The sequence below is a fragment of the Podarcis erhardii genome, assembly GCF_964252035.2.
Source record: "Podarcis erhardii genome assembly, chromosome: 1".
Classification (NCBI taxonomy): Eukaryota; Metazoa; Chordata; class Lepidosauria; order Squamata; family Lacertidae; genus Podarcis; species Podarcis erhardii.
The window spans coordinates 51,095,954-51,122,821 of NC_138497.1; the positions used below are offsets into that span (position 1 = coordinate 51,095,954).

Genomic DNA, 26,868 nt, shown 5'->3' on the forward strand with positions numbered 1-26,868 from the left:
TCACAGTTCTTCACAAGCCATGAAGTTATTATATCCCCAAACAAATCCAGACAGACTCAGCTTTGCCTACCAAGTGTGACAGTCTTCACATTTGTACAGAATACCAGTTGCAAATGGATCCACGCCCACTCTGGTGGGATCCTTTAAATCATTTGTGCTGTGCACAAATATGACACACCTCCCTCTTGCATTGCTAGGCCTTCTGGTCTCACTTTGTAATAACATCCCTCCTCCTAGTCTGTACTATGTGTCTACGTGTATATGTCAGAGGAAGGTAAAGCTTCAGGCAAGTATCAAAATGGGCTCTTGCCCATGGAAACTTTATCTTAAAAGAGATTTGCCCTTAAGTAGTTTTTGTTGCAGCAGACTTATCATGACTATTTGGAAAGTACAGTAAAAAAAGAGAGAGTTTTCTGTGTTTTTTCATAGAATCATGGATTAGAAAGTGACTGAAATATAATTAATTTTAATCCCTAACATGAGTCAAGATGGTCAATTCAAAGATGAATCACAGTGTACCACAAGTAAGTAGCAAGTGCCTCACTCAATGTACTTCTAGCTAAGGAGGACTGCACCAGAGGGAAACAGATTTCGCATGGCTGTGGATACCGTTGCTGATAAGTAAAGGTAAATGGACCCCTGACCATTACGTCCAGTCATGACTGACTCTGGGGTTGCGGCACTCATCTTGCTTTACTGGCCGAGGGAGCCGACGTTTGTCCGCAGACAGTTTTTTCCGGGTCATGTGGCCAGCATGACTAAGCCGCTTCTGGCAAACCAGAGCAGCGCACGGAAACGCCGTTTACCTTCCCGCCGGAGCGGTACCTATTTATCTACTTGCACTTTGACGTGCTTTTGAACTGCTAGGTTGGCAGGAGCAGGAACAGAACAATGGGAGCTCACCCCGTCGTGGGGATTCGAACTGCCACCCTTCTGATCGGCAAGTCCTAGGCTCTGTGGTTTAACTCACAGCGCCACCCGTGCCCCTGTACTGTTGCTGATAAAATACAGCAAAACACCTGATCTTGTATTTCTGCCTCTAGGGCTGGTCATATGGTTTGAAAAGCAGAAGAACATAGGAAGCTCCCTTCCACTGAACCTGAACCATTGGTCTGTCTGGCTCAGTTTTGTCTACTTTGACTGGCAGTAGGCACTCAAGCGCTGTCTGGAAACACCAGGAATTGAACCTGGGACCTTCTGAGCTTCCCAAAGATGAAGGGTAGAGTTGAGAAATTGGTTGATTATGTGGCTCCTTCGGCCAGTAAAGCAAGATGAGCGCCGCAGCCCCAGAGTTGTCCGTGACTGGACCTAACTGTCAGGGGTCCCTTTACTTTTACCTTTAGGTTTTTCCCCAATCCTGTCTTCTATGGAATGATGTTAATCTGTGATTCTAAGCTTATGAATTCAGAATTCTAGGGTGGTATTCTTTCGTGGTATCCTTGTAGCCTTTATGTGTACTTATATCCTTCTTTTTTTTAAAAAAAAGCCTTTTCTGCTTTTGCATCAGTATCTGCCTGTAGGCATTTTATGATGGTTCTGCTTTCCTTGGCTTGAGTAGGGCAGCTTTTTCTCTGCACGTGCTCTCTGTTGCTCTTCTAATTAATCTTCCAGACTTTCATTTTTAAAACTCCCTTTTGTTTAATTTGTGAGAAAGGGGCCTCCCAAATAGAACTGTCCTCTGACAACATCTCCTTGGGGGGTGAAGAGTGCCCATGTGTAAGTAAGGAAGATTTAAAAGACTCGGAGATTGGCATAGGAACAGTTGCAAATTGCTACAGGAATATTGTTGTATGGAGCTGGCACACAGAAGCCCACTGGGCGCAAATATATTGAAGAAATCCAATGTCTTGCTTTCTTACCAAGAGGGACTTTGAGGAATTCACATTAGCTGCCGTGCTGTCCTTTTGAAGCATTGTCTCCTCCCTGGCTGAGCTGCAGAATAGTCACTTATTTTGTTGTCTGAGAAAAGAAACATCCCAGATTTTTTGACCTCTAAATTCTGTATTCCTTTCTTTTGCTCTCTCTCTCTCTCTCTTTAAAATGTTTCTCCCCTTGGGCATTGTGGGAGAATCTTCGCCTCTGCAGGGGATTGTGGGAACCGTTCTGGCCTCACTTATCACCAGTGACAAATCAATGGCAGGCTTCAGAAAGCTGAACCCCAGGATTCCAGCTCAGCCCAGCCTGGGAGCAGTGGGAGGCTTCCCTGGTGGATAAAAGGCTCCTTGCAGCTCTGACTTGTTGCCTTAAATCTAACGGAGAAACCTTTTCACTCCCTTTAAAAGCAGCCCTCCCCTCCCATCTCAATTTGTCTTGAGGAGGGGCGGAGGGAAGAATTGCTAAAGAGGGAGAATGGAAATGGGGGTGGGGGGAGAGGGTTTAGGTTGGTAATGGTTTTTCTGTTTCCTTTTCACAATGGCCTGGCCAGTGCATGCAGAGCTGGACTCACAAAGCCTCCCCGAAGCGGCTGGATTCCCGCAGGGCTCCTCACAGTGCAAGTTTGCTGTGTGTATTCCCATCTACAATACAGCGAGACTCTGCAACAATCTCCAGTTTGGGGCAAATATTTCCACAGCTTTCTCCTAATGGCTCTTTTTAGGGGGGGGAGTGGTGGTAACAAGAGGAGGTGCGTGTGCGAAGAAGGATAAATGCATTGAGGGTGGGGGCTATCTCTTGCTTTGTTAATTTGTGTTTTTGGCAGGGTTTAATTTCAAAAAGACTTGCTTTATTTTTTATTAGTGCTTGAAATACAAAGCTGACTAGGTGGACGCCCTGCGAGATGCCTGTGCAGATTTGGTTCACCCAGGGAGAGGGAAATGAACATGACACATAAGTAGAGAAGCTCTTCTTTTTAATACAAATCCACAGATTCCAGGAATAAGGGCTGCCAGTGTTGATATGTCTTGATTCAGGGCTTTGGTTCAAATGAGTTCCAGTGTTTGAGTTCTAAGGGTGCATTTAAATTAGCTGTTACAGCCAAGTGGCACTTGAAAATTTACTATAAGCCATTGTGGCTTATATTTGCACTAGCTATGGATATGCAGATGCCTCAAAGTAACTTTAAAGGCACAGGTAAAAGTTAAAGGACCCCTGACGGTTAGGTCCAGCATTCATCTCCGCTTTCAGGCTGAGGGTGCTGGCATTTATCCACAGACAGCTTTTCAGGTCCTGTGGCCAGCATGACTAAACTGCTTCTGGCGCATGGAGGACCGTGGTGAGTGCCAGAGCGCATGGAAACGCTGTTTACCTTCCCGCCACAGCGGTACCTGTTTATCTACTTGCACTGGTGTGCTTTCGAACTGCTAGGTTGGCAGGCGCTGGGACAGAGCAACGGGAGCTCACCCTGTTGTGCAGGGCCCAAGAGATTCTGTGGTTTGGACCACAGTGCCATTCATGTCCCTGAAGTAACTCTAGCCGATAAAGAAAGGTATATATAGAAACCTCTGCCCATTCCAACCCACGCTGACCCCAGTCAGATGCATGGGGGGGGGTAGGGTTTGGATTGCAGCCTAAGCTAATTGTCTAAGTTACTCACTTATATCTGAACAAACACATTTATGAAATGCCTTGCCCACTGCTTCACCTCAAGCTCACTCACTAAACAAGTTCTTTAAAATAACATAGGGGTGTGGGTATATATGACTTCTTAGGTGTGCATACTATAGGCTCTGACCTTGAGAAAGTTATTTGACACCACAGGAACTTAACTTAGTCACTACTAAATTGTCGCATAGATTTGAATGGGTAAAACATTTTTTAAAATTGGCAAAACATTTAAAAAGATATATAAATGATGTAGTTTTAAATCTTCACACAGAGCTGTAAAATTTTCTGTCTCATAAATTGTGTATATAATTTACTGTCTTTTAGATTATCTGTCTCTCTGAGTAATGAGGTTCAGGAAGATTTTTCTTTTGTTGATGTGCGTAGGGCAGAATTGCTAGGGACAAAAATATCATCTAGAGAGGTAGAGTCATCCATCCAGCAATCCCTCGCAAATAATCCAGCAAAATCCAAAATACAGTGTGTGTTTGCCATTGTGGGAAAGTATGGATGAAGCACTGAGAGGGTGATGTGAAGCACCTGGCACACGCAGGACTAGTGGCTTACTCCTAGCAGAAAAGATCCTGAAGCTGTTAGTAAACTGTGACAAAATCTGAGGGAATCCTGTATATGTGCATGCAGAGAGAGGTACATGCATATAACAAAGTAGTACAGAATGAAGTTGCTGCTATCATTTCCTTTTACAGCTGGAGAGAGTAACTTGTCTGAAACCTCATAAGCAAATATGATAGCACTGCACTTAGAACCTTGGTTTCCCAGATAAACAAAACAAAACATTAGAGTCTCTGTTTGGCTTTTGGCTTAAAAAATATGGTATGTACCATATCTTTCCTTTGTCTGTTTGTTAGATAAACAAATGTTGCCCTCATGCTAAGTCCACAGATTAGTGGTTCTATATATATATATATATATATATATATATATATATATATATATATATATATAATTTAGTAAAATGAATTTTCCCAGGTTCACACTCATCTGTAAAGCCATATGAAACAGTCTCTCCTTTAAAAAGCCTTGCGACATATTTTCCACCCAAATGCATAACTAGGAACCTGGCAACCTGTTTACAAGTTCACTGAAGGCCTGCCATTTGGAAATTATTGATTTATTTGTAGTATTTATTTACTTTATTGGTCGCTTTCCATTCAGAAATTATCAAATTACTTACAGGGATAAAATTTCCAGTATGCAGTACATTAAAAAAAAGCAAACCCAAATACAAAACACCAACATGGTTAAGCTATTTAAAACAAATCCCCCCATTCTTCAAACAGAGGCTTGACCACCAGGCAAATGACCCAGAAAATGGCATCAACTGCTGCAGAAAATTAACATTCAAATGCCTGAGAGAAGAGAAACCTCTTTGTGTGACACCAGAAAAATGGTTAGTGTTTGCCAGGTGAGATTCCCTGAATGTTCCTTAAGGTGAGGGGGGGGGGGCACTACTCAAAAGGCCCGTTATGTTGCCACCACCCTCCGGTCTTCTTGCCTCAGAGTCCAGCATGGTTCCTATAGAGAAAGGTGTTTTGTAAGGCTTTGTAGGTTTAAAACAACACTTTAAATCTTCAGCTTGAAAAGCTGTCTGAAAGAGAGCTTGAAGGATTGAATTCTTTGCTGTAAAATTCAGAACAACTGAACACTACATAATGAGTCCTTTGGCAGTTTTGATGCTTAGGATCACATTGGTGGCATAGAGCTATATCCCTTTTATGAGCCACTTCAAATGAGAAGAGATAATCTGAAAAGCAGGCAATTGTATTTAAATAGTGTGATTTTCTATAGGCACTGTTTTCCTTCATCCTGTGCCTGTCTGTTGTTTGTAAGCAAAGACTTCTGCAATACTGATTGATAAGAGTTTACCTGACTGGCCTTGTTACACCACTAAATCCCAGAGGGAGATTAATTTAAGGAACCAATAGAAAAGGAAACAGACAATTAATATTGTGAGGTGAGAGGAGCTTCCTCTTCTCTACACAATTACGTTGATATCACTTGGGACATCGTAAGTGTACAGTTCATAATTTTTGGAATAATTCATATAGTTACCAGCAGATTTACCTGATGTGCAATATTTGGTAGCTTCAGAATGGCAGCAGGACAATTAATAACCTACAATTTCCTGAGTAACTTGATTTTTCGGACCCATTTAAGTGACCTTTACCAGGGGGTAGATACTGTGATTCTCTTGGACCTCATGGCAGGTTTTGACACCATTGACCCATAATATCCTGAACCAGCTGTTTGCATCAGTGGCATTTTTTGGCATTGACAGTTGTATTCATTTATTTGTCTACATATTTATGATCCTCACTTCTGTAAGAAATATTTCAAGGCAATGTACAACATGTGAGAATAAAATGAATGAAATATCCATAAAATGTCACTAAGAACATCAACATAACCTAAGTAAATTCTGACATCCACAACCTGATGGGAATGTGGCTGAAGGTACCGCTGGGGGATTGTGAACAGTCTTGGGAGTCTCCCACTTGGTTCGCCGTGCTTTTCAACATCTAAATAAAGCTCCTTGGGGAGGCCATTCAGAGCTGAGTGAGTGGCCCAGATTATCCAGAAATGGTTGTTCATCCTCTTTGTGATGAGGCCCCTGCCACTGTGATATGTGCCATGGAAACCTCTTTGGATTGCTGCAGTGTACTGCACATAGTGCTACCTTTGAAGAATGTTTGGAAACCAGAGCTGGTCAAAAATTCTGCACCTCAACTGACTTGAAGTGATTACCATGTTATTTCTGGGCTCAGTTCAAAGAGCTGCTGTTAACCTGGCCTCAGGCTTTAAACATCAACTGCATAAATGTATTCTACCATACGCTCTCAGTCATGCCTTAACAACTGCTTAGGAGTTCTTCGTCTTTTTAGTTGTGTTCAGGAATTTGCCCGAACATGTTATGTTGAAAAGTGGGAGCAGGTGCGTGCATGCGAACCTGCCCCAACATCCCCATGCGGAATCATCCTTGCCTGTTCAGTTCTCGAACAGTTCTAGAGCAGGGTCCCTGGTCACATGGAGGGTTAATCCACGACCGAACGCACCTGTAGAACTACCCTACTCAACATAGGAAGGTTGGGCCAAGGTACATGGGGACGGATGCACATGAGGATGTTGGGACATGGCATGAATGCATGCCCTTGCTCTAGCTCCTCACTATTAGACATTGTTCTTATCCAGAGGTGTCCAAAATCTGGGACCAAGGGGCAGGGTATTCTTGGCTATGGCATCTAGTCTTTGCTACTTCTTAATGGATGTTTGCCTGCACGATTCTGTTATGACTTCTCAACAATTGTCAAAACACCTCTTTAATATTTGATGCTCTTCTTCAACATGCCAGCAGGCTTTTGTTTGTCTTTCTGCTACTTATTTCCCCTTGATAGTACAAGAGCAGTAGGTTGAGAATATGGGATGGTCTGTATGCATCAGGGTCAGCACTAGTTTTGTGTTTATAAAAGTTGCCTGTAGCTGATCTTTCTGTTACCTGTTACTACAACTTTGTGTTTTCTTTAATGATGCAATTTGAAGGTAAAGGTGCGTAAGTGGCTTGTGCCCAAAAAGCTGCTAGTATGCAGAGGCCTTGTCACCACACCTTCCTGTGTGTAGACTTCTGCCCTCCCCGCCCCCTAGGCTTGTGCACATGGCAGATGTCAAAGCATGCATGTAACTGAAGAGACTAGCCAAGCTGAGTAGACCGCAGTTTAAAAATATAGCTGAAGGTGCAGTTCACACCTTGGCCCTGGGATGAAATTGATTCTGGGTGCCTGGGGCAGGGTTGATCATAGACAGGGTATAGGGTAAGGAAAATTTGACTTCTCCCTCCCTGTGTTCAGCTGCTACTTTCTCCATGTCTACAGCATTCAGGTGCCAAGGTAGGGCCTTGCCTTTCTTATCCAGGTTTTTCATTGTTCTCTGCCTCTCTGAGGATGAAATAAATTACCATATTTATTTCACATGTTTTAAAAAGTCACATGTGAAGCTGCCAAAAGTTGACAGCTGTTCAATGTCAAATGCCAAATAAAGGATCCCCCTCCACACACTTTTCTTCCAGAGCAGTTGGAATTTCCTATGTTCCATGGACTCCCTTTGTGCAAAATAGAATCTGTACACACAATTATTGTATCATCTCCCGATCTCTAATCTATCTGTAATGTTAGATTGAAAGCAAATATATCTATATTGTTTAGTGATGTAGCATCATTTATTGTTAACGTTATGAGCTTGTGAGTTTTGGATTTCTAGGATTCTGTTTTAGGGTGAAGTCTGAGAGGGCAGAGAGAGAAAAAATGTCAGTCCAGCAAATCTGGGTGCATATATAGAACTGCCGAACCCCATCTTCAGCCTCAGAATGTTCTATTACATTTTGTACCTCCCACTTTCTCTTTTCCCCTCTCTCCTTTTTCTTGCTGTCATCCAACCAGTTTTTATTACATCTGCTACCTAGTTTAAAATCTACATGCACTTGAAACATGCCAGAGATAGTAATCCTTTCTTTGAAATCAAAGTATTTTAATCTTAAGATGTTCTGTGGGCATGTTGCAGAAATTCATCTGATTCATGGGGGCAGCATCCATCTATTGTCCCCGATCTGCTGCAAGTATTAACTGCATGCAAACACATGTCATGGCCCTATTACTTTATTTGAAAAGTCACTTCTGAGTGAATGAAGCAGGTTTGAGCAGTGTCCATCCTCTGTTTAAAGGTGTCTTCGATCTGAAGGGCTGCCTGGCTTAGAGATTTTCTCATTTAGAAAACCCTAAGAAGGGCGAGCAGCAGGGTGTATTTGATTTAAATCAAATCGATTTAAATCACGATTTAAATCACTAGTCAGTAAGACTTGATTTAAATTTTTAAAAAATTACAGAAAGACTCTTGCTTGCTGATATAATCTTTACAACCAGAAGAAGTTTTCATTTTTGGAATAAGAAATTTTCAGAGTAGTTTTTACAGTTATACCAAAAATTACTGATTTGTCTATACTACACATAGACAGATAATTATAAAATTATTGTGAGGTTTAATAAGTTAACTGTTTATATTTGGACTTTTCTGTACTTTATTGGAAGGAGAAAAATAATCATTTCCTTAATAACAATTTAAACAATTTATTTAACTAAAGCAACAACATTATAGCATATGTATCCATGTTTGTTAACTGATGTGGTTAAACGATTAAAAAAACACCTTAGACTGAATTTTAGCACATGTGAAAAACTTAAAACAAATCCTATTTCCTGATGAATAGCCTTTGGACTATAATGTAACTTAAATAGAAAACTATATTTACAAATATTTTTCCTCCAAAAGCATTTTATTTTAAAAATCCAACTTAAATAATTTTTTTAAAAATAGAAATCATTGATTTTTATCCACCCTGGCGAGCAGGGACCTTGAAGTTCCAGGCACCTGGATAGCACTTGGGCAGCAGACTGAGCAAACACTTGGGTCACCTGCTCCCAGGCTTCCCCACTAGGGTGAGAGGTGCTTCCCCCATTTAAATTCGAAATATGCATCTATACATATAAATTTCCATATTCAAAGTACATGCAAATCAGTGTCACCCTTTTGCCCTCTTTTTTTGTTGATGCAATTCTTTATTGACAACATATGAGAAGGGCCACCCTGATGAAATAATAGGCAAGGAAGCAGCTAAGCATCTCTTCTCTCATTACTTCTCTGCTTTAGATCTCCCCTGCACCAGAGGGTTCTTGGGGAGAGGCTGGCAGGTTGGTTATACAAATTCACTTGTAATATATAAGTAGGCCCCTGAAAGCGGAAATCACAAGTCCTCCTTTCCCATTCACCCTCTCTTTTTTTGTATTGCCACGCTTTTTGGTTGGAGGACCAGCTGATGACTGATGACCGGGACAGGCTCCTCCTGCTCAAATGGCTGGCTGCAGAGGGTCACGACCGAATGTCTTCCTTCTGCAGATCCTGTTGGATTCGCTCTCTCTCTCTTCCCTGTTTTAGTTTGTGTTGTAGCAACTGCCTTTTCATTTGAGCCACTTGGTCAGGGCGGGGTGCTGTTGAACTGCTGGTGGCTTGGTGCTTATGCCCTCCTTCCCTCTCAATGATCCGAAATGAATGAGAGGGAGAGGATGAAAGGCCACATGCTTGCACACAAAACAGCACCAAGTATGAGCTGGGATCCATGTTGATTTCCACCAGGAAGCTGCCTCTCAGCAATTATGTAGTCCCCACTTCCTAAAGAAGAAAAGAGTTTTGTTCCCCTATGACCCTCACTCTCCAGCAAATTCTGCACTCCTTCAAACGGAGAAACCAGTTCTGGAATGGAACGGGTCAGCTGGGGCCTGAGAACTTTGAGGGGGCGGTGGTTCTGCCTTCTATCTGCTGTGTAAGGGAATGACAACACTTCTTGTCTTTTAACCTTAACCTCCCTCCTGATAAATAATAATAATAACCCCCTGGAAATATGAAAGATTCTTCTTCTTCTATTTGTATTGTTGCCAGTCGGTTGGGCTTCTAAAAGCCCCTCCCTGTAAGGTGAAAAGGGACACGAAAGAACAAAACAGTCTGGCAACAGGAGGAGATGAATGACACTGGCAGAGACTATTGTTCATTTTAATGCTGCAGCAAGGGCAGAGGGAAATGTTCACACGCCATTTTTGGGCATCCTGCTGGGCAAGCAAGGGAAGGGGCAATCCAGCTGGTCATGAGATTTGGCTGGCCAGATAGAGTTGGGCTGAATAGATTTCTGTCCATTTAGCTCATGTTGTGTTTGGCTTTTTTTATATACTTAAATAGTAGTGCACGGATTAACAGCAATGGAACCTGATTATATGAAAAATCTGAGACCATTGTAGACCACTGCAGACACAAGAGTTGTCAGGCTACTAGTACATGATAACCAGGCTTTAACCCCTTGCAGGTTGACGTATTTTATTCAAGAGCAAAAATACATTGGTTATTAGGATAATTTATGGAAAAACCTCAGTGACCAAACACTTAGAAACAAAAACTGAGACAACTAGTCCCTGGAATGTTGTCTTTGCCAGACGACTTGCAGGCCAGCAATTTCTGTCAAATCATTTCCCTTGGTGACTGTTCTATAGAATTGGGACCTATTCCTATAGCTAAGCCTATTTTCTTCACTGTGTTCCCACATTGTGCAGATCCATGTAAAAATATGGAGGATAAGTAGATGAATGGTATACAAGCAGTATAGACCTGAATATCGGATGCTGGGAGACAAACCACTGGAGAAGATGATCTACCATCATACACTGCTTGCCAATGTGATTAGAAGCACCTCAATGGCCAGGAGCAGAATGGTTGCTAACATTCATGAAACTTGGTCTGAGGAACTAAGGAAAAGTTACTGGGAATCAGCACAGATATCTAGGACCCAGGACTTTTTTTCAGCCAGAACTCATCAGAAGTCAGTTCTGGCACCTCTCAGGTGGATGCCATTACCATTCTACTAAGAGAATGATGGAGGTGTTAATGGTGAGTTCTGGCACCTCTTTTTCTAGAAAAATAACACTGCTAGGGCCTCAAATGCTTCCTTGATGGGAGCAGGCAAAGCTGTAAAGATGATCTGAGGGTTTTGGTTTTTGTTGTATATGGGCTACTGGATGAGAATAGCTGTACGTCTAGACTTCCCCTATAGAATAGCACCAAGCCTTCTTTTATCAAATGAAAATTTAAAGGGGGGGGGACAGAAGGGCTGGTTGGCACAGTTAGTTGCCAACTTTGGAGAAGTGCCTGGATTGTCAAATTTCCCTTCCTAAGTAAAGCATTTGGGCTACTGGATGAGAATAGCTGTACGTCTAGACTTCCCCTATAGAATAGCACGAAACCTCCTTTTATCAAATGAAAATTTAAAAAGGGGAGGGGGTGGCAGAAGGGCTGGTTGGCACAGTTAGTTGCCAACTTTGGAGAAGTGCCTGGATTGTCAAATTTCACTTCCCAAGTAAAGCATTTGTGTCCTTTGCTTTTGGGCATTTTTAGACCCTTGGGAACGTATATGGTCACGCTTGACAAATCCTCATTGTTCTACTCTCACTCGAATAAGAAAAATGACCGACAGCTAGAATAAAGATGGGGAGCTTGCTTATCCATGTCTTTCCTGTTTGTCTTATTTGTCTTGGTGCTCTGTCTGAGCAGCTTGTTAGTGAACTGCCGCTGTGTCTGGAGACTGCCTGATCCATGCCCTCTGCTCCTTCTGTCACTTGTTTAACGTGTTGTTCTTTAGTTAGTTTGCGCTGCAGAGGAGTGCAGCTGATCATTTCACACAAGCTACTGGAGCCTCGTGAAAGGGAGCAGTGTGCTGCAAAGTAGAAGCAGGGGCGGGCGGTCCTCTGCCCTTTTCTCTCCCTCTCCCCTACTCCATATAGACCAGCTTTCCAAATAGGAATGTGGGTGGCGGGGAGGGTGTGCTAACAGATAGGACTGTAGAAACACTCTCAGGAAAGTTATCCAGTCATTCTACACTCCCTCAGTCCCTGCAATGACACCCCCCACACACACACACGTGTGTGCCCACTGGTTTGGAAATGTTTCCGTAGGGAGGTGAAAAGAGCAGGACACAATTGGGAGGAGAACAAAGGTCCTTTGTGGGCCTTTGGGAACATTCTCAACGGGTTTGTTCAGTGTCCAGTACACATTTGGGGAGGATGGAGAACTGGGGGGGACAGATGCAAGCTTCTGAGGTGGGTTATATTGCCTGTCTCAGATAGAAACAGCAGTGTTGCCAATTACTCCCAACTGGGTGGCCTCCCAAATAAATAGCATCTATCTGAAACTGAAGGCCATTCCACCTTGAGTGAAACTTGGAACAGGAGGTTATCGCCCACTGAAAGCCCCTCCTAATTATTAAAGCCATTTGTTGTTGTAGAGCTCAGCTCACCTATCATGCAAATTTGAGAACATGAATTTCGAGCTGGAAGTACCTGGTAGTTCTTAGTGCCTGCTAGCTTTGTTTTTACTATGATGATGCTAATATTGGGTCTGCTGGCTTCCAGAAAGGATTACAATGAAGTGACAAGCTTTGTGCTCTTAGGAAAAGTGATATATAAATATTAAGTATTGAATGAAATTTGAAATGCACAAACAAAAGCACTGCTATGTTTGTATAAGATATGTTTTTTATAAAAACCTTCAGTAGAATCTGACAGATCTTGTTCTGTCATGAATCTCATCCTATGAACCATCTTGAAGTGCTTTCATAGTACAACAAAAACATGCAACAAATACGTATATAAAAACAGTTGAAACTATTGTGTATATAATAAACAATTTCAGATGCAATTCAGATATAGACGAGGACAGAAATATTAACTTAGGGACTATTTGTTGAAAGAGGAAAGTTGACATTCTTGCTGCCCAGCTTTTTCCTCGCATGTGCGTGCTGCACTGTAATTGCTCCTTCTGTTCATATTCATTCTCTCTCTCTCTCTCTCTCTCTCTCTCTCTCTCTCTCTCTCACACACACACACACACACAAATGCACCAGATAGTTTGCTCATTTTGCCCATCAGCTGATTGCCACTTTGGCCTTAGTTTCCGAATTTGCCTACTGCAGGATTACCTTGCAATAAGATCAGTACTAAAACTGTGAAGCACTGAAATACAGAAAAATCACTGTCTGTCAGAGGACCTCCTGTCAGACCATATGTTTCATTTTGGTCATTTGTTTCCTGCTGAAGCTGCTGTTGAGCAGGACCAAAAGAGCAGGTGGGCAAGAATCATAGATACCAGAAATGTGGCAGCTTAAACGATTTTTAAGATTTGCACCAAAAGGTGACCCGAAGTTGGTGTCAGGAAGAGCTGAATGCTGTGTCCTGTATGAATTGTGCTTATTTAGTGGAATTACACAAACATTGTTTGTGTGTGTGAATGTGGGTTGTTGTTATTTAAGGGTGAATTTTGCACCGAGTTGCAAATTCTGTGGTGGCTGCATCAGCAGAATAGTAGCTGGTATGCTAGATTCTGGACTGTGAACTACGCTTAGAGAGGTTAGAAGCACACTTGCTTCACTGTTTTCCTGGAAGTGCAGTAATGGGTACTGAATAAAAATAACTGGTTATGTCCAAGTCTGCAGGAGGAACTAACCCTTCTATCATGTGGCTGGAACTTTCCTCTTCTTCAGTTCCTTTGTTTTGTTTTGTTTTGTTTTGTTTTGTTTTGTTTTGTTTTGTTTTGTGTGTCTTTTTTTAAAAAATTAAAATTTCCCTGTGTTTCTTGGTAGCTTTGCTGAAGTTCGCCTCCTGTGGCTCTGTCAACATTTAACAAATTTTCCTCCAGTTTTCATGTTTCCTTTGGCTCTGGATCAACACAAACTCCCCAAATCCAAAACTAATTCAGGACTCTAAGTAACAGTAGCATTTAAGTTTTGGAACTGTGCCAGTCAGACGGGCAGCCTCTTCATGGAGGAACAATCTAATTCCAGTGTCAACAATTGCTGTGGAGCTGGCCTTCCCTTTTTAATGTAAGCCTTTCAGTAATCTAAACAGTACTACAAGAGATTGGGACCTGCATCAACATCTCTAGAGCCTAACTGGCCTTTGTTTTCCGGTATCACAGGATGCAATCGCACTTCATTCAGGTCAGAGGCCAAGACAGGAAAGACAGGCCATACTTTGATTGCTGAAGTGGAGCAGGAGGCTTTATTTTAATTTCCTGAGTTAAGTGTGGAACTCCTGACACACAACTGTGACACTGAATTGGTTTCCATTAGGGTTTGCCTAATGATGTGTTTAGTCGCAGAGTAGATAGGGAAGGGTGGGGAGAGGAAGAAAAATGATCTTCTGAATTAAGCTTGGAAATGCCTCATTTCAGTTTCCTGCTCTGTCCCACAGTCCAGGTGGGTCCACAAGCATATCAGATGAGTTTGAACTTCAGAGGTGAAGAATAACAATGGCTTTGGCTTATATGTGCAACACTCAAAAGTCGGTGTTGCAGTGCTTCTGAAGCAGGATATAAAACCCTGGTCGTATCTGACTGAGGTTTGTAAATGTTGAGGTGGTTTCTTTTCTCCTTGCTGTGTAGCTTTTCTCTCATGCTGAGTCTTCTATAACAACTGAAGCCATTCTCTCACAAGCCCAGGGATGAAACCATGATACAGCCGTTGAATTAATGTTGAAGTGAGGATCATAATGGATTAGAGAACTTCCCAGCGGACAATCAGCTGAAAAGCCCTGCTGAATCAGGCCAAAGGCATCCTGTTCTCACGGGGGCCAACCAGATGTTTGTGGGAAGCCTGCAAACAAGACAGAAGAACAACAGTCCTCTCCCCACTTGTGACTCTCAACAAATGGCATTCAGAGGCATGCCGCCTCCAACATTGGAGGTAGAAAACTATCATTGTGGCTGGTAGCCATTGATAGTTTTACCCTCTATATATTTGTCTAATCCTCTTTTAAAGCTCTTTTAAGTTGGTGGCCATTACTACTTCTCAGGGGAACAAAGTCTAGCTATGCACTTTGTGAAGAAGTACATCCTTTAGCCTGTCCTGAATCTTCCAACATTCAGCTTCATAGGATTTCCTCAAGTGTTGTGAGAGAGGGAGAAAAGGTTTTGACTGGTGGTGGCTGCAAACCTCTTTGGTCCAGCCACTTGTTTACCAGCCCCACACATGATGTCATGTATCATGTTAGGACTGGTGGATGTGGCTTGGCTAAAATGGCCTTAGCAGGCCAAATGGGTAGGCCTGGCGGGTCTAATTAGGTCTACTGGTCAGGGGTCCCCCAACCCTCTCCTCCAACTGTAGAGTCAAGGACTGGATCTTGGTGAGGGCCAGGGCAAGCTTGTTCTCTGTACTGAGGAAGACTTTTCGTAAGGGAGACTGGAGCCAGGAGGCAGTGAGAATTGAAGCATGACTATTCACAAGCTCTGTAGAAAAGCAGGTGAGATGTGGGTGGGCTGAATAGGCCTGAACTTCTCTGCTTGTATGGCAGCTGTGCTGTAACTTCCACCACGGTGCATCTTACTTTTCTTTCTGGCAGCACTGCTGGAAACATCTAGCCCCATATGAACCCATAAAAAGTATTTATCATTGTGGTTTCCCTCTGCTCTCCCACAAAAAAAAATGGCCAGGATGCCTTTTACTTTCAAGTCTTAATTTCTTCCAGTTTTCTGGTTAGCAGTGGGGGATCTGTGATGACATTGTGGTCGTGTGGTGCCCCTTATTTGATGAGCCTGGCCTAATTCTGCCATAGTCAGCTCAGTCTGGGCAGTTAATAATTCTCCCTATTTTGCTCGTTCTCTAAGGGAAACATAATATGTACTGTGTATGTTTGGTTATATGTTTAAAAAAACTTTTATAGAGTAATTCTTTTTCCCAAGATAGCTGCATTTATCTTGTGGTTCAGCTTTTGAAGTTCCTCTGCCTGTGGGATTGCAGAGTAGAAGGTTCTGTCTCAATTCTTGCCACAAATGGCTGCCCTCTCCTTCACTGGAGAACTTCTCCTGGAAGGCTAGGCCACTGTGGCTTGCCTTCCCAGATTCTGGTGGAATAGAGAGTAGCAGCAGAGTAGCCGCTTTGCACAGATGCTCCATCGTTGAAGTGTTGACATTCTTATTCCAAAATAACCCCTTTGCTGACCCTTTAGTATAAAAGATCTGGTTCAAGTTTTGCTTATGTCATGCCACAATAATGAATAGGGTTCTCTTGCAGCCCTCAGAATCCTCAAAAATGTCATACTGAGCCTGAGCTCTTGCTTTCTTATCCTCTGGCAATTGCAGCTCTGCTGGTGAAATGGGTACTTCCCTGCAACACAGAAAAATGGGTTTTCTCCAGGCCCCTAGCGAGAAATATTGTGCTGTGTTGCCAAAAGCACACAGGCAGTTGGGGAATGTGTTACACGGCATTGTACAGTAAAAGGTAAAGGGACCCCTGACCATTAGGTCCAGTCGTGACCGACTGGGGTTGTGGCGCTCATCTCGCTTTATTGGCCGAGGGAGCCGGCATACAGCTTCCGGGTCATGTGGCCAGCATGACTAAGCCGCTTCTGGCGAACCATAGCAGCGCACGGAAACGCCGTTTACTTTCCTGCCAGAGCGGTACCTATTTATCTACTTGCACTTTGACGTGCTTTCAAACTGCTAGGTTGGCAGGAGCAGGGACCGAGCAACGGGAGCTCACCCCGTCATGGGGATTCGAACTGCCGACCTTCTGATCAGCAAGTCCCAGGCTCTGTGGTTTAACCCACAGCGCCACCCGCGTCCCAGAAATATTGTGCTGTGTTGCCAAAAGCACACAGGCAGTTGGGGAACGTATTACACGGCATTGTACAGTAAGTTGGTATTAAACTTCAGGTAGTATAATGTGCCCAGGTACTCATCAGTCTTTGCAGTGCATGTATACCTATTGGTCAGTGCACTGGAACAGAAGACAGGTTTCCTTTTTACCTAAATGATTAAATGGAGTACTATACTGCCTCTGCTCTTTTCCTTGTCTTTACATTCCACCCCCATATAATCTCCATGGCTACACCTTTGCTTCTTTCCCTTAAATGTCTTGTGTCCCAGTTACCTGAAAGACTCTTTTCTCCTGCATGGACCTCCATTCTAAGACCACCTTCCGAGGCCATTCTTCCAAGTCCCCTGACTTTTGAAGTAAGGTGGGGGTGGCCAAGGAAACTGCCTTCTCTGTTGTTGTCCCCTGGTTGTGGAATACTCTCCTTAGGTAGGTTTGCTGGGCACCAACTCGGATGTCTTTTCAGTGCTTTTTATTTGCCCTGGATTCTGATGCAAATTTTTAGACCTGTTTTTATGGCTGGAATTTTACTGAGATGATTATGTTGCCCCTCTTTTAAATTTACCAGTAGCATCATTTTTCCACTTCTGATTCCAGTCTCTACACTACAGACTCTGAATCTGAAAAGATCCCACGTCAGTTTTGCTGCTTGTGTTGTTCATGGACTGTATCCTTCAGTTTGGTTTCGGGTGTTGGAAGGGTCTAGAGCAGGGGTCGGCAAGGTTTACCCCGCCTGGGCCGGTTCACTCCAGCGGAGATCCCTCCGTGGGCCGGATCGTGAGCATGCGTGGTCGCAATTTCCGGCGTCTGAGCATGCACAGATGCGATTTCCGGCACTACGGAAGCGAGTTCCTGCGCCACGCTGCGCCGGTTTAGCGCAGCATGTGATTTCCGGCACTGCGGAAACGAGTTCCTGCGCCACGCTGCGCCGGTTTAGCGCAGCATGCGGGGACTCACTAAGCGGGCGGCTCAGGGGCCGGTTAAACAACCCCTGTGGGCCGCTTGTGGCCCATGGACCTTAGGTTGCCTACCCCTGATCTAGCGTGAGCTGCAATTTAGTGTTAGGGAATGGAGTATCACAGCACAATCCCAGGCAGATTTGTTTGGGAGTCCTGCCATGTTCAGTGTGGCTTATGCTCAGCCAAGTGTGCCTGGTATGGCAACCTTGGTAGGCCTCTTCAGGTCAGGCTGTTAGGATCCTGTTCTCTTGAAACAAGATTAATAGGCTGGAGAATACATATTCCCTTTCATAATGGTGATAATGGTTTATTAATGATTGTAATGGGAATGGTAATTCAAACATTTGTATTATGAAAAAAAATATGATCAATGTTCCTCAGCAAAAGAAAATATGTTTTTACTGGAAAAGAAAAATAAGAGAAATGGCTTCCTAGATGTGGGGGACAGAAAATTTATTTTCTCGAAGAAGGTGTGCAAATTTGTTGAAGCATTCAACATCAAAGGGATTTGTTTGGCTCTGAAGGTTTTAATGCATATCATGACATAATAGAAGAACATCCTGTCTTTTAGATTGAATGGCCTGGGATAGCTCAGACAATAGAGCATGATAATCTTGACCTCAGGGTTGCAGATTCGAGCCCCATGTTTCCAGAATTGCAGTGGGTTGGACTAGATGACCCTGGTGATCCCATCCAACTCTATAATTCTGTGTTTCTTTGCACTTCAATTTTACAGGATATGATAGATGATATGCAGTGTTTGCTGATTATTTCCCCCTTATTCTGTCATATTTTGAAGCTGACATAGTGGTGTGAGACAGCTCAACTTGACTGACATATGCTGAAGAAAATTTATTAGTGGTTTCCAGTTTGATTGGCAGTTCTTTATGTGATATAACTGATAACATCCTAATGTCAAAGCCATATAACATGTTGGTGATCATGTTGGTTCTGAACCTTAGATGCATGGAGTGAGGATCACATTACTGAGAGGGTTGGGTGTTAGAAAATCATTCCTGACTAGTGTTTGTAATTTGAATATGAAATACCACCTAAAGATTAAGTGTGTTTTTCCTGTTTTATTCTCCTTGAAGAGTTAGTTATTGGATAGTTTGCAATGTGATAGCATTTGACATGAATATTTAAAACATGCCTAGTGGTAGGAAATGCATTTGGCAAACAGGAAGTTCAGTGTCCTCACCGCCTGGAGTTCTGTATCCTATCTACAACAAATTAAGCAGCCAGAAGAATCTGACCTCTGTGAGTTAGGACACATATGTGGTGATGAGATCTGTCTTAAGAGGCTGGACTGTAGCCAGTGCCTTGGAAGTCAGTACCAAAATATCAGAGCAGGGAACAGAGAGAGATCAAGCACCATCAAAATATAAGAACTGAGAAAATGAAGAGACTGAGCATCAATTTGCAATGCACTGGAAGCTTAATGGCTGTAGATAATTTGCATAAATTTGCCTGAAAATGGTGGGTGCTGGGCTGCCAGAATGGGAGAAAATTTCTCTCTCCCAGCAAGTTGGGTAGACTTTTAAGAGCCATGTTGTAGTTTCCTCCATATCTTGAAAATCCAGATTTATGCATAACCTGTGTTTTAGAAAGCCTTGACGTATAATATACATTTAGGGGAGGAGATGCATCTTTCTAAGTTTTTCTCCAGGCGTGAGATACAGAGAAGAATTGTATATTAACCATGTTTTTAAGCTTTCCTTTCAAATCCATGCACATCCTTATAAAATGCCCACTGTACTACAGATTCTAAATTGGACTCTCAATGAATGGTATTAGTAAGTGCATTATTGGTCAATAATGCCTGATGTCATGATTATTAGATTAATTAGAGGTATTAAACATTTTGTGCCAGTAGTGATGCATACAAAAGTTGGTGCAGAAAATGTCAGGGAGTCAGTGCAGAAGCTGAAAGACAAAGTTGGGATTGCAGCAATGGGCAAGAGTTAACTTTAGCCTAAGCAGCATTCTGATTTGCCTGAAAAGTGCAGAGATGACGAGAGCAAAGGCTGGTAAGGAGGGAGGTTGCAGTAGTCTACGTAAGATGTGACTGGAACATGAATTAGGGTTTTAGCAGCAAATATAGAAAGAAAGAGATAATTCTTGGATGGGTGTTGGAGAGTAGGAAGTGACAGCACCCTAGGATTTCTGGAAGGCAGAGGAGATCACAGCAGTTTCTGCAACATGATGGAGAAGGATCAGATGAGAAGACTGGAATTTCCATTGCTAGCCTTGTCAGTTCCATGCGTCAGTAGCATAGTCTGGAGTAAATGCCTATCTATTAGTTAAATATTAGTTTAATATATCAGATTTCCTATATATGTAGATTCCCCCCCCCCCCCCGATTTTCTTGTTAAGTAATGCGGCTTGAATTTAACTATGCTTGCTGACATTACGTTGGAATTAATGACCAAATGATGATGCACTCCTAGGCACATTCATGTGGAAGTCAGTTCCATTGAATTCATAGCGACTTACTTAGTTAAACAGGTTAGGATCTGGCCGAAACAACCTCTCTAAGATTGCAGCATTTGTATATTTTAAAATCATTACTTGTAACAATGACATACCGGCATATCAGGAAACTTTGCTATTGCAGCATTAGTATTTCAATTTTTCTCTCTTCAGATATTTATGTTAGATTGCTTCCTACCGGATGTGAATTATGACACTGAATTTTCTGCCTCTTATCTGATGCTTTTATTTTGCGCTCTCATGGGCATTTGCTGCTTTTCCTGTTTTGGTGTTTTCTGAAAGCACCTCTGTGGATAAGTTCCCCTTTTCCAGTTCACTAATGAAGATGTTTTAAAACAATGGATCTAACAGTGATCCCTGTAGTTTCTAAGAGCTCCATCCCTCCTGCAGTTTGGTATGTTGCTGTTTCTCATTATCCTTTGTTTATGGTTCTTCAGCCAGCTTTTGACTTTTGTGTTCATATCCGAGCCAATTATAATTACTTTTCTGAATAGCGGGCCATGATATAAATTATCATCCTGCAAAGCTTTCCCCAATATGCTCTGAGCCCTTGGAGATATTGCAGCATTTTCATTTCTAAAGATGTGGTGACTTACGAGATATTTAAAAGGAAGCTGCTCAACCCATTGTCACACTTAATTAACATAGGGTAGACATGGGAACTCAGTCTTGCTTTTTAATCAAAGGTGCAGCCACTTAGTCTTTTTAAAGTGAGGGTGGGGCAGAGTTATTCTTCTTTCAGAGTAGCCGATTCTTTCACTTCCACATGATAGTGTGCAGGCATATGCCTTTCAGACCATTGCTGCTTTACCAGAATAAATTGCATTTTTATTGGCTAGCCCTGACTTCCTTAGAATTGGCAGCAGCTTTCAGTGGGTACTGGAAAAGTTACCTCCAGTCATTGGCTTTCAAGGCAAACGTTTACAAGCACTCTTTTTCTCTCCTTCCCGTCACTCTTCAGCTTTGCTACCCTTGAGATTTATTGCTTTTCGTGCTCCATTCCTTTATCATGGAAAAGTACTTTCCTCGGGTTCCTGTTAATCTTTATAGTATGTGTGATTGCTGCCATATATGCTTACCCAAGCCATAAACCTTATCTGACCTGTATAGACTTGTTGAATTGCTTTTCCTTGTCTGTATAAATCAGACCTGCTGAATTTGCTTGACATGTTCCCTTAAGCTTTTAAAGAATAAAAAGGGAAACTTCTGAATGTCAAAAGTTTCTGCATCAGTGTCTCCATGAGGTTTAGTGAAGGTGAGGGAATAACTATAGCTCAGGGGTAGGCAACCTAAGGCCCATGGGCCACAAGCAGCCCATGGGGCTTGTTTAATCGGCCCACAAGCCTCCCCCAAACTGAGCTGCCTGCTTGACGAGTCCCCGCACAATGCTCTTAACCGGCGCGGCGCGGGGACTTGCTTCCACTGCGCCGGAAATCACGTCTGTGCATGTGCAGAAGCCAAAAATCATGTTTGGGCAGATGCAGACGCTGGAAATTGTGTCTGCACAGATACCGGAAATCGCGGACAGGCGCGCTCACACGTGCGCGCGATTCAGCCCACAGAGGGATCTCTGCTGGAGTGAATCGGCCCAGGCAAGGTAAACCTTGCCGACCCCTGCTATAGCTGGTCCTTGGTTCAAGCAGGAAAATATTTCCATGAGTGTGTTATGCTTCATGTATTCGTATAGCATTGCATGAATGTGTTGATTGTACGTACAAAGAGAGGTGGAAGCTTGAATGCTTCCAGCTCCAGACTGGGGAGCTAAACTAGCCTTAAAATCTTCCTTCATTATTACCTTATGTTTCAGAAATGGTGGAGTAAACATTTATGTTTATTTTTATTTTTTTAATAATATTTTATTTGGATTTTTCAAACATAAATGCAAAAATAAAAACAAAACAGTGTAACATATATCATAACATCTTTTCATAACATCTTTGGACTCCCTCGTGCCTCCCGCTCCCATTTACATCATTGCCAATTCTTGCCAGCAATTTATCATCTTGTTTACACTCTTATGACAAATTCATTTAAATATAATCTATAAGTTCTCCAAAAAGTTTATAGTTTTTTTCTCAAATTTACTTATCATCTTAATTCTCACTAATTTAGTGGTGCACAATTATTTATGATCTAGCATCCTTTCTTAGCATTCAACCAAATTACAGTATTTTTTTAAATAAATCTTGAATTTCTTCCAATCTTCTTCAACCCTCTCCTCTCCCAGGTCTCGGATTAAACATTTATGTTTAACAACAACACCACACAGGAATTTTAAACTCAACATCTCCTTGGGTGTCCTGTGAATGGCAGACCAGGAGTTTAAATCCCCACTCAGCCATGAAGCTCACTTGGGCCTGTCATCAACTCTCAGCCTGACCTGTCTCAGAGCTGTTGTGTGGATAATATGGAGAGCCATGTATGCCACCATGCGCAGCTTGGAGGAAAGGTGGGATAGAAATGCAACCAACCAATCAACGAATATCTTATGACAGAGATACTGTAATTAAGCTTGGACTGTGTGATCTTCCAAAGGTGCCCATGGAGCATGATACTGAGCCAGTGGACCTTGACACCTGTAAAATTATAAGTAGGTGGGATTCTGGTCAGGTGTTGGACCCCTGGTTGAAATTAATTCTGCTTCTTATGCTGCGTTAACAGATCTTTGTGGACTATATCAGTGAGTGATGTTTCTTCTGTCATCAGAACATATGAGTGCAGTGTGGCCTTCCCTGTTTCTGACAGAAATGTTCTCTGTTAAAACAATGGGTCAGCAAATCCCTCTATTAAGACTGGATTAACTGTACTTTTCTTCAGTGGGAAACTGCTACTTGAGGTTAAAAATCACTGCTTCAAGTGACAAGCGAAGGAATAGTAGCCATTTGCTTCTGAAGTTCATTTATGGAAAGAATATCCCTTCAGATCAAAGAAGACTGTCCTGCTAACTAGCCTGTGTGTAAAAGTACAGCCTTCCTCAATTGTTAAGCTTCCTAAATGAAGCAGTTCTCCAAAGAATGTAGAGCAATGGTATGCTAATGAAGAGCCAGCAATATTATCTTGCTGTAATGATGGCTGATTGATAGCATCAGTAGAGAATTAATGAAAGGTTGTGGGAAGCAGACCCCCTTCTTCGGAGTAAGGGGTGAAATATCTTCTTCCTTGTATCTAAGAAAGGTGATACAATTTTTTGACAAATGTTGGGTAAATTGCTTTTCCCTCTGACAACATGAAAGATTCTAGAGAAATACTTTGCACTTAGAAGAGATACCATAGCTGTTACCGGATTTAAAGTCTGCATCAGCCCAAGCAGCACCAGAAACATTTTGACTTGATTACGAGAAGCGTATATTTTATCCCCTTAAGCACTGCTTTGCTTGCCTAATAGGCAGGTGCCCTGACTTCCTGCTCATTTCCGAATCTCCTTAGTTGACCAGGGATGGAACATGAGATGCTGAGAGGGTCATAATCAGAGGCATGGATCCTGTTCTGGGTTTCTGAAACACATGAGTGAGCTATCACACGTGTCCTATTTTTAGAGGCAGAACTTACTTGCAAAGAGTTTGACTTCACTCAGTCCGTTTGTAGCTACTTCCTTGTTTCTATTCTTGATATGACCACGTACCTTGGACATATCTCCTATTTCAGGTACAGTATCAATATAATATCACTATAAGTCTGTGAGCATTTCAGCTGTGAGAAGGTAAAGGAAAAAATGGAAATCCGCACATGACAATGCTGGCTGAGGAGTGGCTGCCTTTTTTTATGAAGCAGAAATGATGGCATGTGTGCACTATGGTTTTGTGAGATATCCTTCAGCTTATCCCCTTTCTGGAATCAAGGGATGAGAGTAAACAGTTAGAAAGCCTATAAAAACCTGCAGGCTTCCCTACTTTATTTAAGTCCTCATATATCTGCCAAGGACTCTGGGAATTGCCCAAATATGGGATCCATGCATGTATGTGGTGGTGATGGGGAGATGGAGGTGTTGTAAATAGGATATTGCTGTAAGCTGCTCCAGATATTTGGCCATGGAACCAACCCTTAGATTTCCCCCTGAATGATTGCTTTTCAGTCGTTGCTTCCAGTCAGTTGCATCTCGGGAATCTTAACACACAGTGGAATGCTGGGAGTGTGTGCGGTTCATAGGAATATTCCCAGTGTCATTTTGCACAGCATTCATGCGCGTTAATGTGATGTTAGGTGTCCCTTTCTTTTTCTTACCTCTAAAGCATGTCGATTATTTTCTCCCTGCAGGTGCAGGCAGCAGCAGCAGCAGTGCAGAGTGCGCTTGTGGACGAAACCACTTCACCTGTGCTGTTAGTGCTTTTGGCGAATGCACTTGCATCCCTGCTCAGTGGCAGTGCGACGGTGACAATGACTGCGGGGACCACAGTGATGAAGACGGCTGCAGTAAGCGAACAGTCCATTCTTAAGAGGGAGGTAGGGAGGGAGAGGGGAAGGACTGAGGCGAAAGAAGATTGGTGTGTGCCTGGGTGCTGTGAAAAGTCACAGGTCGCTTTTTGCCACCACCGTGGCTAAGGCCTGCGACAAGTATCTGCCCTAAGAGTTTCTTCCAGTCCAGCAGAGTCAGTGGCATGTTGCTAACTTGGGACGTGTTGCAACATGTCCCTTTTCCAGACATTTCCTTTGTTGGCGTTCTTGGAAGGTTGTGGCTGTGAGGAGAGCTAGCTGCTTGCTTAATTAGCTTTTGTGGCCCATGCTGTCAACAAAAAGAAAACAAAACAGAGTTTGCAGCCGGTGTGGGTGGGGGTGTCTCCAACCTTCAGTTTTTCCTTGTGGTCCTAAAACAAAGGAGAAGGTCCTCAAGAGCATTAGAAACAACAGACAAAAATCACAGGATTCCCCCAAAACAAGGAAAGTGGTATAAAAACTGATTTATAAATAGGCAAAACAATTTCACCACCTTTACTGAAACAAGAAGCAGGTAAAACATACCTTATCCTTGAATGTGGGAGAATGTGCACTGAGTACATCCACATTGAAATGTGCAACAACCATGAAAAACGTACAGAAAAGCTTCTCATTTTTCGTTTTTGTTTTGCAAAACTATGCGTACTCTCTAAAAAGAATAATTTCATTTCTACTGAGGAGCAAGCATCCTTGCTGAAATAGGAGTTGAACAATGAGACAAGCTACTGCAAAAGTATAATAGCAAATGACTCTTCTATTTTAAATGTCTAGTAATGATTCTCCATGTACATCAGTTGACTGGAAAGTTGAGTTTTAGCAATGCAGAAAAAGGACAGAACCTCCCTCAGAGAGATCTAGACTTGAATCATAATTACAGTGCATCCACAATTCCAGGATTTGCACTTCTGCAGACAGACTGTCCTATTTGCATAAGAACTGCCATCACAATGACTGCAGAGCCAAAACAAGGATGCTAATTGTTAGTATTTTTAATATCCAGAAGTACATAGTAATGAAATCTCAAAGTAAAAATGCACTTCATCTGAATAAAGAGAGCCCCGATTTATAATTCTTAGCCCTCAGATTATGAAATAAGGAGCAGCGATTCCTGAAAAGTAGAATCTAGCCATTTTACTTTTTAAAAAAATCCATACTTACATGTTTGCACGTACGCACATGTATGTATGTATATCTGTCTGTCTTTCTGTCTACATGTGTGCAGTCATTGTACATGCACACATACATTTCTGGACCCCATTTTCAATGCTGGATTTCTTTACATTTCTAACCTTGGGACAAGGTTACCTGAAAGATTTATTTATTTATTTATTTATTTATTTATTTAACTAGTTATAAATGGCCTTTTCATATAAAATATTGCAGACCAAAAACAGCAGTACACATTTCAATGAAAACTTCATCAAGCACATGGTAAGAACTGGTTGGCAAAGAAACTCTGTTTTGAAACACCTGTCTGAATAATACAATTTTAAGAAGACTTCTAGAAATGAGGAGGGATGGCTCTTGCTGAACTTCTCTTGCCAAGGAATTCCACAGGAGCTGTCAAACTTCCCCAGAAGAAGACATGACTGATCAAGGAGGAGCATAAGGAATCATGTGGTTATGGAATGGCCTCCCCCAAGAGGCTCTGGTGTCTTCATAGTGTCTTTTTAAATGTGGTTTTAAATAAACTTTAATGGTGTGGTCTTAAGCTGTGCTGCAAATAATTTTATATTGTTTCTGAAATAACTGAATGCACTCATGTGCAAAGGGAATGTGTGAAGAGTTGATTGAACAGATATAGTTATGAAGCCTGAGGAGGAAGTGCACATTTCGGCAAGGGATCATCATGGTGCTCTGCATCAGGTGCAAACCTTAAATTATTGCTGTATATTTGGTAGTGCAACTCAATTTTCACCTTTGGTAACCGCCCAGTGTGTCACATGCTGTGTGTTTAGTATGTCTGTTCAAATACTGTGATGTGAGAGTCTCCTAGCTGTGGATTTTTTTTAATGAGCCTTGCATGTTACTTGGCTACGGTGATGGTTTAAAAAATACATACAAAGCATTTTTCTGAATCTCATAGCCTTGCACCTCCTTTGCAGTTCTTGGTTTCTCATATAAATGGTCTTATCGGTAAGCAGCGTCACTTCCTTTTTCATCTGCAAACTTTACATTTGAAGGATTTTCATCTTT

At 42.3% G+C, this 26,868-nt stretch overlaps 1 protein-coding gene across 3 annotated transcripts in view; it reads left to right on the forward strand.

The window, feature by feature from the left end:
- The window catches only part of LRP4 (LDL receptor related protein 4), a 100,467-nt gene that overhangs the window by 21,162 nt on the left and 52,437 nt on the right, over nucleotides 1-26,868 (forward strand). For all 3 annotated transcript variants that reach the window (XM_081855390.1, XM_081855391.1, XM_081855392.1), the window contains exon 2: nucleotides 24,496-24,651. In XM_081855390.1, the coding sequence (XP_081711516.1) occupies nucleotides 24,496-24,651 (156 nt within the window). The remainder of the gene's footprint in view (nucleotides 1-24,495; nucleotides 24,652-26,868) is intronic.